At 32.6% G+C, this 13512-nt stretch overlaps 1 protein-coding gene across 1 annotated transcript; it reads right to left on the reverse strand.

Moving 5' to 3' along the window:
- Nucleotides 1-1310: 1310 nt before the first annotated feature.
- On the reverse strand, nt 1311-10026 carry LOC149690553 (protein obstructor-E-like). Its single transcript, XM_089870821.1, has 5 exons — nt 9427-10026; nt 3476-3673; nt 2406-2594; nt 2124-2337; nt 1311-1822 (listed from the first exon to the last, which is right to left on the reverse strand). The coding sequence occupies exons 1-5, from the start codon at nt 9476-9478 to the stop codon at nt 1765-1767; spliced, it is 711 nt and encodes a 236-aa protein (XP_089726947.1). The 5' UTR covers nt 9479-10026; the 3' UTR covers nt 1311-1764.
- Nucleotides 10027-13512: the final 3486 nt, after the last annotated feature.

A 13512-nucleotide genomic window follows, 5' to 3' on the forward strand; every position in this document is an offset into this window, starting at 1 on the left:
CCCCGTACTGCTTGGCCCCAATTGGCCAAATCCTACTATTACCTACTCCAATACTGGACACAAGGAGATAAGATAAGAAAGTGTACAAACCACAACCTCGTTCAGTAAACATTTTATACACTTGAAAGTAATTTGGGATGAAGCTTATTTTGATTTTGCAAAATCTATAAAGAGGTCGAACACACGTTTCCATAAGTTCTTTTAAAAAACCAGAAAAATCAAGTTTTCTTCAGCAATCACATCACGGATACTTATACTTTTAAAGCTAATTTTGTCTTTACCTGTTAAACTTGAATCATTTATTAATAGGAAATAATTTTATTAATCTTTAAAATGAAATAAAATCGGTACTGTTCTGAAATGGAAAGTGAGTCATGGATATAACTTCAGGCGTTTGATTCTTTATGGATGGAACCAACGCGGGGTCCTTCAATAAGCAATTATACCTATAAAACACTGACGTTGGCTATACCCTTATTAATATTTATTTCCACGAATATGAAATTACCAAATAAAAATATCAAAAACAGTCTCTCCTTGGACTGGTAACATTATTGATGCGTCCTTAAGTCGCCGCCACTCTAACTTGTTTTTATACCAAATGGAATGAATAATACGTCATCTTTAGAAACTCAATATATATACCCTCATTGTTTTGAAATCTTGATTTATTTCCAAGTATTACGTGATAATTAATTAATGTTAATTATGAAGATTAAAGCTTGATTTTTCAAGGTAAATCACTTAAATTAACATGACCTTTGTATAAATGGAACAAAACATTACGTAAAATGAAATTGGATCCAAGGATACGCTGATTTTCATATTAATGCCATCAGGAAGGAACTCTAAAAGAGGTTCTGAAGTAATTTACTATCATAACTCCATCCATAATTCATAAGTCTAGGTCTGCTTAGGGAGCCCTATTTTAATATAAAATGCTATATTTTAGGTATTATCCTATATAAGCCAATTACAGGTAAAATAATCTGTGTACCATTATGTTGACGAGACAATTTCTCAAAGTAAAATGGCAAATCGGCAATTGCGTATTTGGTCTCCCCGTGACTGGGGGAAAGTTCAAACTGTTTATAAGTAAATGGATGGACCCTCGAAGGTGATAGGTGATTTTCGTTGGGATTCAGTTAGTCGGATATCAGATGTTACGGTTAATATTGATTTAAATGGGTTTAATTTATTAAATTAGTGACATTTTTTCGTTCAAAGATAGATCAGATCACGTGACACTTTGATTTATATTTCCTGGTGGGAATTAAATGTCCCCAATAAACTCAAAATATTCAGAGACGTTTTGGATAAAAACAACTTTATTAACAAGTTCAATTGCATTTAATATAATAAAAAATACGCGGCACTTCCACACGTTGGCGATAAATATTCATTAAACTAAAATATTTATAGTAATTAAGAAATTTCGAGAGACTTTTAATTACGGCGTTGAATATTTGAAAAGGTCCAATACAATATTTAAATAGTTTCACGTACTGTGAGATACGAGGAATTGAAAAAAGGTTCCAAACATATTTAATTTATTACTAAAATGTAAATTTTAAATTTTTCTTTCGTGGGTTTTATCTATTATAGGAAAATGTATGTATTTAAGTCTCCCGCTGATTCGTGTTTATAAAATACCTATTTAAAGTAAAAATTGACGGTGGTTTCAAGATTTCTTTCATAGAATATAAGAATATAACGCTGCTTCTTGAAGATTTTTAGGATAATTTATATGCGGATGTTGTCTTCTCACAAAGCGTTGGGTGCACCAAGGTCATCAGGCTCAGGGGCTCCGTAATAGTTTTCGCTGAAATATCATAATTTTTTCAGTAAAAAGTTAAATTTGTTGAGGTTTCTGGGCAAAAAACTATGTTTTTTATTTTTTATATCCTAAAATGTACGATAATTTTCTATTCAAGGATGAAGATTTGTGAGTTTAAAGGGTCAAATTTTGTAACCTTAGTTTGAATTAACGTTACATTTACGAACATTTTATGCAAAATTAATATTTTCGAAATTTCTCATCACTTGTATGGGGATAACTTAAGTTGCTTTCAATGGTCTGTAACATTTGACTATTGGGTAGATAGTAAAAATTTGTTACATACCATCCAGGAACGTTGATTGGTCGGTCACACTGTGAAGTTTCAATGTTGAAAACGAGTCCTTCTTGACACGCTAAGAGTCTCGGATGTAATTTGTTATCGGCACCATAGACGCAAACGAAGTGCTTTCGACAATCGGTGTTGTGGGCAAAGACATTGAGGTCGTACCTTGAAGCGTATCCTGGACCAGGTTCAGGGCATTGGAAGTCCAACATTGCTAATAATTATAATGTATTGATTAACTACGTCTTAATAACTTAATGACTGACTGAATGAATGTCTTACTTTCGGAACTGCAACGATCTACTTGATCGGGCCAATCGCAATGATTACTTTCGTCGTTAAAGGCAAGTCCTTCTGGACATTGGAATCCGTATGGTGTACCATCGACGCAATTCCAGAAGCGACCGCAATCGTTTTCGTGGGCGAAGAGACCCCAACGACGAGGGCATCTAGATGTTGGTTTTGCTTGTTCTGAAATTACACGTAAAATTTGTTGGACTATCACTGCGGTATTTCAATGATTACATTTAAGACGTAGTTACAAATCCGTATTTCAAAATTGTTTACAATTTAAACAGACCCTTATATAAAAATATTTCCAATTATTAAATTAATTCCGAATTTTTGTAATTAATAAAGTTTGAAATCATCAATGTGGTTCTAATACGCCATAGGAATAATAATTAAAAGGTTCAGTGGAAAAGGTTAAACTTGACTGGGATGGTAATTAAAATTCATAATGCATCATCGAAGCTAATTAAACTACCGGCTCATTATTCGAAATGAAGTTATGTCGGCATCGCCATCCTGCGTTTGATATAGTGACTACTAGCAAACGACAACGTAAACACGTTTCGGGTTTTTTTTTTCTCGTGAAATTTCTTAATACCTTCCGTTGACCCACTTAAAGTGTTTATATCATATTTTATTAATTTTGAGTTCGTAGAGTTTATTCGAAAGTGTGTGTAATCTTTTAGTTTCGACTTAAATACCCCTAATAAAACCGAATGCGAAATTGGTTACCTACAAGCTCCTCAGAGTATTTAGTAACGTAAATGACAAATTGAAGTTCAAATTATAATCTTAACAAATTTTGCAATCAACGACCTATTTATGAACTAGTACCATGTTTGATTTAGTACAAAAAAAAGTTTTGTTGGTATCAACTTGAAAAGTAAGCACTTACAAAGCTAGGCTGTCTTAACTATCTCTGAAGTTAGTTAACCCATCACCTGATTGAATCAGTTTAGTTACAATTTTGAGGATTATGTGTAATATTTTATGACCAAAGCGGGGTTAATTCTGTTGACCATTCACCAGATCCCGTTAATCTACAGTTAGGGGTGACTCACGAAGAACGGGTCTGTCGGTACAATCCACTTCTGTCGGGTAATCGCAGCGGGCGGACTGAATGGAACGCTTTTCGTTGAACACGAGGCCATCGGGACATTTGACCTCGGTTTCGGTACCATTAATACACTCGTAGTAGGCGTCGCATTGTTGAGGATGAGCGTAGAAGGCAACTCCATCGCGAGGGCATTGAGAAAAAGCTAAAGTCACAGGGATTAATGTTTAATTAATCAAATTTAATGATTTCAGTCGTTAATTTATTTTAGGCTAAGTTAATTATGTATTAGTTTCATTGTGTGAACTCTTTGAATTTGAGCAAACGCTTTAACGATTAGTAAAAGTCCATCATGACCTTCAAGTGTATCGTCGAGGTCATGAAGAAATTTTTAACAGATTGGCTTAAAATTTTAATTGGTTCATGTTGTTGAACAGAACAATGATATTCCGAGTTTACCAAGCCGCTCAATAAGTATAATTAGTGACGTCAACCAGTTTCAAACTGGTAATTCTTAATCGATTGATTCTTGCAATGCCACTGCATTTCCCAAACCATTACTCTTAATTTGATTTTAATTGCGAGTTAAACTTGATTGTTATTTGTACAAAATAATTTTCCTCATTCAAATACTGTCAATCAATAGTAATTACAAAACCCCCTTGACACGTTATTGAGTAAATAATAAATATCAAAGGTTATTGGACATTAAATTTCACCTTGGAATGTCATTTTAATTTTATTTTTTTTTATTGAATGTGGTATTGATTTTTATATTCGAACCAGTTATCGAAAATCTACACTACAAACACTGGCTAAACCACCTGAGACGACATTCAGAGTGTTTGAAATTAATAGGAATTCAGGCTAAAGGTTAAGTTAAAGTGCCGTTTATTTGAGCCATCTTCTTTTCAACTTTAACCGGTATGATTATGGTATGCCCGTCAAAGATGAGATCCGGTTGGCTATTGGCCAATTTATACTTGGAGGTTTTTGAATAATTTCATGGCAAGCTTTATGTAAAGTGAAATTTAAGTAAACAGGCACAAGGGTTAAAATTTAAATTGAAACCCATGCTTAGAGACACTATAAATCGCACCTTGGCAAAAATTGCGAAATACGAATTTTATGTTAAACTCTATCATCATAGTTCAATGAATATTTAATAAATTCCCACGGAAAAAATTAAATTACTTCTTAGTAACAAATTAAGGAAATTTGATTAAAAATACGATACTATCTTTATATAAAAATATAAATAAGTTTCAACAAACGTGGCCAAGGTACATACATCGTTTAGTTTTTCATCGCTTAATATACATCGTAACTCACGAACTTATCGCCCCATTCATTTCCTCATAATGTAAAATTGGAAACCAACACCTTTCCCAAAGGTCAAAAACTGAAATGAAGATGATACTTTTCTTCCTTAATTCTCCCCCATCTAAATTTATGTTGTATAATAAGGAGGTCAAGTAGCAGAGATTCACTTTTTCTTCACGACCTACACAATACGCCCTAAGGTTATTCCGTATAAACAAAAACCCCCACAATATAAATTTTCCCTTAATATTCCAAAAACCATAAAGTATAGTTTGGTAATAAGATAAAGATGAAAGATTTGTAATGGGATGGGCAAATATTTTCTGTCATTTGCGGTAAGGAATTGCGAGATAAAAGCTAAGGAAAACCCAAAGTTATAGGCGTCCATGCTGACGACGTAATTCAATGATCCAACCTAAATAATTACGGCATCAACTGTTTCGAGTTTGTCACGATTAGAAATGAGAAGATAATAATGGCGAGACCCCTACTGACCTACTGACGAAAACTAAAAAAAAATTACCAACAAAATTCTCTCTGCTCCGAAAAATTGGCAGTTTGAACTTTGGTAAAACAAGACGATCAAGTCTTAATGCAATGTTTTACATTTGTGTTCATAATTGAGCTCGTTAGGAAAATATAAAGTTTCATCATACTGTAGGAGCTTGTATATTTAATGTAAGCTGTTGAAAAGTGCAGACGGTTATCAATGATTACAAGGTTTTTGTACATTTCTAATTGCTTTTTTTCCAAGATGGCGGTTTTATAAAGAGACCTAGTTACTACTTTGAAGTAAGGTATGTTGGAAAATTAGCTTAAAATTCCTTAAGATAAATCGTTTTGTACTGGGCAAGACTTATACTGGGTGCTGGGAGATTACCTATTAATATATTACGAATTACGTATAATCATTTCAGCACTGTCAAGGGTAGGGTTTTTAAAAGTCAAAGGTAAGGCCGTATACACCGACCAATTACACTAAGTGACCGGTCCCTCGGATTATCAGCCCTAAATTTAGTCATTTTCCCAACAACTGGTGCTATATCCTGATTTAAATGTATTTCAACAACACAAACACTGTTAAACTTCTTTCTTCACCCTCCAATATGGCGCAACTAAAAAACTAACCTCACGAGACACGAGGTTGACTATGACGCAAGTTACAATTACTTTTACCCTCAGTAAACTCGCTTCGTCTCGATTTGTACCCCCTAGAGACTAATTAAAGTGTGGGCGGTCGCAGTCGCATCCGAAAAAAAATAGAAGTTAGGTTCTCGTCTAATGATTATTGCCTCACAAGCACTAACGTCTCACGCTCCACAAAGCTATTGATTGTTTTAAAGGTACCGAATTCCAGGTTAAACATTCGATACCGTGCCCATATCGTTCGCCACAAAACAATAGACATCGAGGGTACAAAGAAAATGCTTTCACGCCTTTTGTTTTAAAAATAAGAAGAAAAAAATGTTACTTGGTATTATTTACGATATTGTCTCGTGTAATACAAGATTGTATATAGATAAGAACACATTTAGGAACCGAGAACATTCAAATATCGATTATAAGCTTAGCTTTATTCCAGGTTTTCTTACGTATCAACCACGATACGTTCTCAAGTTTTAAATGAGTTCTTGTTAGAGAAAATATTGTAGATCAAAGAAATTTGCTGTTAGGCTAGTTTGGATGTAATTCGGGGCATGGATCTAGATTATTTCAGAAAAAAAAACTATTTATAAGAAGATATGCAAATATAGTAGCGTATCGGCCATAAATCTTTGCATTCTATTGTTTGCCTATCGTATTCTTCAATTTTGATGATATTTACTTCTATTTTTTATTCATCTTGAATATTCAGAAATATATGCAAATTATTTTGATTTATTGCGCCATGGAAAATATGAGAGCTTAAAGTATTTGTGTTTGATAATAGCTTCCATCCAGATAAGGGCCCATATAGAGAATATGATAGCATTATTTACGATGTTAAGGAATTGTCTGTCTGTAAGTCACGCGGTGGAGTGGTGCTATTCGTCCAATAGAGTTTTATCTCCAAACATTATCTCTACTTCAATTCATCATATCCTCTATAATATTGTAGAACATTTATACTTAATTCTAATTTAATATATTAATTATCTGAACTACTTCAAAGTAGAAATGTGAAACGTTCTACTCTAGCAATTACAGGCGTCTACAAAATGTTCTAAATTATATATTGTCAAATTGCAACTTCAGACTCCTTCGCATATAATCCATAAACAAAATACTCTACTTTACAGTTCCATAAAACAAACGAAACTATCTTATAAATTGTCAAAAATAATTGTTGATGACAGCTCCTACATGCATTGCTGCTTACAAACAATTGCCGTCAACATAAACGTACCCATTTCCGTAATATAAACCTGCAAAAACCACACGCTTATGATTTTTATAAATCTAGGGCCTAGAAAGGACTAGCTCTTCTTTAAAGGTCTTTATGAATTAGAAATACTGTACCATATCAACGGCGTAGAACACCATTCACGCAACTCCGACAGAATATGACCCCTTTTTCTATGATAATGTTAAAAAAAATTTAAAATGTAGAATTTTTCATCGCCTAGACATAATGGTGCCTTAAAAACTATAATTTTTTAAATATTTTCTCACGACGAACAAAGGTCTTAGTGAAAATCCCCGAATTCCAACGCCAATATGATTAAAACAAATACCCGTCAATAGAAATAACCTTGGGTATCTCAAGACTGGGATTTTTCCAAACTTCTACGCATGGAATTATTTGGTTGGTGTATGCTATGTTTAACCAGCGAAGTTGAATATAATCGTGACCGGTTGTAATTTGATGAGCATGAAATACCCAAAAGTTAACTATGACTGTCTGAAAGTGTCCTTCAAAGGTTGTTGCGAGAATTAACTTCATGGTCCAGTAAAGACAGACGAGAAACGTGAATTGAAACTGAGATTTTTATCACGGTTTAGATTGGTCAATATGCGGTTAGCTAAAGGCAAATTGAAATAAGTAATTATATATTAGCATTTCGCAGTGCCCAGTATGATGTTTAAGACTCAAAGTATCTTTTGGTCGACCAATCGGCGCTCTTAGAAAGGGGGTAGTAGATCTATGTATCATTTATAATGGCAGTGTTTAATTGATCTTCAATAAAATTTTCAACTTCCCATATATAAGTTCCGTATGGTTGGTCGACCAATCAGCAAACGGCAGTAACTATTTCATATTTTATTGATGTTTAATCATATCAAATTTAGGAGTTGTATGTGAAAATATTAATTAGTTACGTTATTTCTAATAAAAATTAATAATTCAAAGTAAAAAATCAAAACTTGAAAGAAAATTTCTGTCAATTTCAAAAGCTATTCATCCCATTCGCAAACTTATAAATAATTAAATGAAAATTATATTTATAAATGTTTATGTTTACATGTTTATGTGACTGTCGATGTATACTTCCTCTGAAATACAAACTAATGTCAATTAAGTCACATTCTATTCTCAAAGTGCCGTTACTTTTCAATGCAAGCCGTTAAATACTAGTTAGTATTTAAATAGGGTTATGACATACTCACCTATAACCTAAAAGTTCTTAACAAACACCTTTTTAACAGGTTTTAATATTTTGGTTGGCCCCCGGTTTGTTTATCACCAAACACATTCCTCAAAACTTTAAAAATCACAAGTTGTTTTTGGCTCTCGAGAGGGTTTTTGCAGGAAATATTATTTTATTTATTTATTTTTATTATAAAAAATCTAATAGAGGGTATAATTTAAGTTAGCAATAATCCAAAAAAGGCCTTGTCTAGACAGGTATAATTATCTATCATTATTTGGCTCTTCTTCAAAATTCATCCCATGCGCATTTAAAATTGTTAATAGCCTCAATGAGAATCATTAAGGTTGTAAAGATTCATTTATATTTTATTTTTATTTTAATAATTTAATTACGATTTAAATAATGACATCAGAGAAGGAAAATAAACCTAGGGAGATATCGTTTGAAGGAATTTCATTTGTATATTTTTAAATATTCAAGAGGCCTTATATCTAACGGGTGTGTTTCAATATATATAGAATTTTCCACCGTTACGGTTTTGTCTGAGCTAGGGGCCTTTGAAATTAAGGCAGTAAATATTATACCAGACTTACAAGTAAAAGCCACGAAAAACCTTGAAATAATGGTTAAGGTACATTTACTATGAGGCCCGATTTATATGTTAAAAAATGTAAGGCATTTTTCATACTTAATAATTAACCTTTTATAATAATAATAATAATAATAATCTTACAATTTTTTAAATAAAAGATTAACTTTATTTAAAATCACCATTATTCCTAATTAATTCCAAAGATAAAATCCCACATTCATTCTAAAAAAAAATTCCATGCTACAAAATGTAACGCATTTTTCATATTAAATAACCAAGCTTAATTTTTAATTAGTTTATTAAAAAAAAGCACGTATCCTAATTAAAAGATTAGATTAGATGACATTCCATTCATTAGAATCTTTTAGTAAAATACAAATATAAATCAAAAATATCTTCAAATAATTTCACACCCAATGCGATAACTCTGATAAAACCGCAATAAAAAGCGTATAAATAAAGAATAATTACCTGATTGGGCCCAAAAGCAGACAGATAAAACGAATAACACGAAGAATCCCATGATGGTAATCACGATAACGTTTGTTGTTAATACTTTATCTTCAGTTCCTCCTCTTTATCTCTTTAAACGTTTACCCGAAAGGCAAAGCGAATAGAAAAACTTCTTTGAAATCTCTCCTTAAAAATCGGAAACTTGGGTATATCTTTTAAGTGAGAGTGAAGCCTGTGTGATTCTCTTTGATATGGCACGAAGAATGATCTTCAAAATAGGTTCCTTTCCCTAATAAAAACGGAGAGACCTCAAATTCTCAATTTACGCGACCCATGACCCCCGACACGGTACTATCTTTCTTCCCTACACACTATACGAGTGAAGCAGCAAATATGTAAAGGAGTGGTTTTCCTCCAATCAGGAATGGATGATGTGATCATCCTTCCTTCTTATTCGCCGCCGACAAGGAGGTCTCCTCTGCTGTATAGGATCTTCACTATCTACCTTAACTTCTTTCCCCTCTGGCGGTGTATTAAATTATTTTGGTCCTTCTATGTCGTAATATTAACAAAAAACGGTTTTACTAGCTTCTATGCTCTTTGAAAGTGAAAACATTACCTTCCTCTCTCTTACTCTCTCACTCTCTCTTGCTCTCTCTTACTCTCTTTCTCTCTTTCTCTGGGAAATAACATTTTTCCATCCCTGGGGCGAAGATTCTAGGATTTAGGGATTGAAGAAGGTGGATGAATTTAAGACTCTCTTCTTCTCCTATTTTTTCTTTGACTCTTATTTCTTTCTTTTATTGGGTTTGAATTTCTTGAGGAGGGAGTTGTGATCATCTTCCATTCTACCCCCTATTATTATTCTGCTACCTGTTGGAGTTTTTGACTGCGAAAACATTGTAAGTCGTATTTAGACTAAACCAAGAGAATATTCAGTTAGTGGACCATTTCGATGTGACTAAGAGGGAAAAACACGGTGCCTTCCATCTCGCTTTTTGACGCGTGCGCTGTAGTAATTTTGTACCATGAGAGTACACAGAGACTGCAATCAATGTATCAAGTCCATTGTAAGTCCCTTGCCTACCCAGTTTTTTACGTCGAAAAGGTCTATTACTTGCCAAGAATCCAACACACAGGCTTGAGGTTATTTCCCTGAACATAAACCAAACCATAGCCTTACCTTTATTTATTTATTGTTTTCACGTAATTTTAACACTTAGTGTTGGCAAAATTTAACGAAACTAATTCACACCTTCATTGTTTAATGTTTCAAATAATGTAAATCTATCTATGATTTGGGTCAAAGTGAAATTATCGATAAATTTCTGTCGAATTAATAATTAATTGAATTCAACCTGATTTTATTTCACTTTAATCTCGAAAACTTACGAAACTTAATTCGATTTAATATATTTTAACACTGCGTCTCTCATAACGAAGTAGCTAGCTTCGATAAGGAATAAATCTTCAAACGCACAGGTGATGTACCAGGAAACTGGTTTCTCAAAATCTCTCCTTGACCCAGAGAGAGAGAGGCAAAAGATCCACTCTAAACGAATCCTCCTTTTGCGTTCTGCCTTTTTTTTCTTCTTCTAAATTTTACCATTAGGGTCCGTAAAGAATTAAACAAAATGAAGGCTTTTTTTCAATTCGTCTTCTTCTATTTTTCCAAACTGGATACACTCCTATTATTATGATTTCGAAAATAAAAGAGGAAAAAAGAAATTCTGAATTATATTAAAAAGCTTTGTACTTTTATGATGGATATTTTTTTATTTAATTTTTCAAGTGACCTTTAAAGGTGACGGGCTTGGATTTCAGGTTTTTATTAAAGTATGATGAAGGATCTGTACTTAACTCCCACTCATTTACGAGTACTTAAAATTAATTGTTACAAAACGTATTTAATAATGATTCATCATAAGAAATTTTTAAATTTATATATTTTTAAAAAAAATTATTATTTTCATTGCCTGTAGGTGATTGAAATAATTATCGAAAGATCGCGATAGTTAGATCGATTTTGTAAATATATTTACTAAAGGGTTGTCAAAGAAGAAGAGCAAATACATTAGTGAAATATCAATATGGTTAAAATTTAGAAAATCACTATTTATGTTATGAAAAATCAATTGATTTCAAGAAATAAACTTATACCCTTTTTATCTTTCCGCTTATGAACTCATGTTTAAGTACCTTAAAGTTTCGCAACTGCATTTAGTCAAAAGTGAGGTTTGATGCCAAATTAATAGATTTGTATGTGGTTGACCGTGTTTTTTGTATAACGAAGGTAGTTAGTTACCTCATCATTTATATTTATTACCTTGATCTGACGCATCACACTGTCATAAATACAGGTTCCTTTAAATTAATTTTGGCAAGGACTCCTAGATAAGATTCCCAAAATTTACCCCACGCTCGACATGAAGTTAACGAAATTAAAAAGATCAATTCAAGTTTTTATTTATCTCGTGCAATTAAGTTTTCACAATTGTCCTGACTGGAGATCAGTTCCCATTATAATTGTCTGAGCTTGGGTTTGACATCTGTTAAAATTCCGTGACTTTTAAATCGAATTCCTTTGACATTGTGTGCGTGGTAAAATTAAAATTAAAGTTGATTGCTATTGTCAGTTTTTTGACAATGGAAGCACCAAACCGCAAGACTAAAAAAACAAAACCTCGTACACATCCTGTCACGAAATCAAATGAATATTTTGATAACGGCTTTCATTTTAATAATTCTATTGAAGTTTTGCAAGTAATACCGGTGTACGAAGTAGACTTAATTGTTTTTCGTAATTACGTGTTTGTTTTGTATTTGTGTATCATTTAAAAATTATTAAAATGATTAAGTTACAACGATAAGAGGTAGTTACCAAGGGAAACCTAGTTCACGCGCAGAAGAGATCCATCAGCTGAAGTAAAACAGTTTGCTGCACGCCTAGATGTTCAGTAATTGAACTGAACTGGAAGTACCTAATTACCCCTAGCTGACACTGTGATACAATTACACGTGCTAAATGCCAGACCATGTTTTCTAACCTATTTCTTCTCCCTTAACTACAAACGAATTATTTTTATAAGAATGTTCATTATTTATACTATTTTTACTTCATGCACTCTTGAAATAACTCTTCAATTTAAACCTCGTAGCCTTTGACCTTTGCACTGTAACTTGCACGTTCGAAATCACCCAAAACAATCACTTACGCATCCATAAATAGCTAGACTTTAAACCGTTTCGTGATAACCCTGTTAATAAATCCGTAAATACATCAAAATGGCCTTATTTTTGCTATACCAGAATATCCCAAATAATTTCCTTATAACTTAGTGTGATATTAAGTTAAGTAGTTAAAAGTATCTTTTTAAAACATTGTTTTCAAACTAAACCCTAATATTTACATTAAACTATTTTCAAGACAAAGAAGCATAAATGAAGATTCACATTTTTTATATTGGTTTTGTTATATTGTCCCTTTAAAAAAAGGAAAAACTTATTTGTGGGAGTGTAACATTAAAAAATATACCTGAAATAATTTTTTCCCTAATACCAAAATAAATATCAAGCTAGCCGTGCTAGGGAACAAGGTCAAAGCAGGGATTTCACGTTTTCATTTTATAAAAATATTAACTTAAATAAAATTCACTATAAGAGGTCGGGGCTACGAGTGCTCATCTTTCTTTTCTTTCATCAGTCTGGTAATTCACCGCACCATCTTTGATCCATCCTTCTTCCTTTTTTTAAGAGATTGCGTCATTGTTACACTAGAAACCGCCCTTAATCCTCCGAGCAACGTTAGTTAAGACTATGATCTTAAATTTTACTGTGACTCAAACCTATTGATGTCAGTCGTGAGCTGACAAATGAATTTTTCGTTGATGATTTCACTTTTAATTTTTTTGTCTTTCATTTTCTTCTTTACATGTTATTTTAAATGAATAGAATTATTTTACTTAAATACCGTGCTAGAACAAATGGACCTGCACCTGCCATGAAATTACATAGGGGTTTCATCCTTTATCGAATTTACGTGAACTTTTTCTTCCCATAACCCTTTTCCAGTAAATTTTTTGAACTTAATTAACATATAGGTTT

Source organism: Phalangium opilio, unplaced genomic scaffold, assembly GCF_054372755.1.
Source record: "Phalangium opilio isolate 3A_F unplaced genomic scaffold, DU_Popi_V2 ptg000031l_1, whole genome shotgun sequence".
NCBI classification, from domain to species: Eukaryota; Metazoa; Arthropoda; class Arachnida; order Opiliones; family Phalangiidae; genus Phalangium; species Phalangium opilio.

What these genes read in the sequence shown, in the direction of transcription:
- LOC149690553 (XM_089870821.1), bottom strand. Translation starts at nt 9,478, where the DNA reads ATGGGATTCTTCGTGTTATTCGTTTTATCTGTCTGCTTTTGGGCCCAA. An exon ending in CTGCTTTTGGGCCCAATCAG is followed by an intron (nt 3,674 to 9,426) that starts GTAATTATTCTT and finishes CTGTGACTTTAG; the next exon opens with CTTTTTCTCAATGCCCTCGC. An exon ending in TACCGACAGACCCGTTCTTC is followed by an intron (nt 2,595 to 3,475) that starts GTGAGTCACCCC and finishes GTGTAATTTCAG; the next exon opens with AACAAGCAAAACCAACATCT.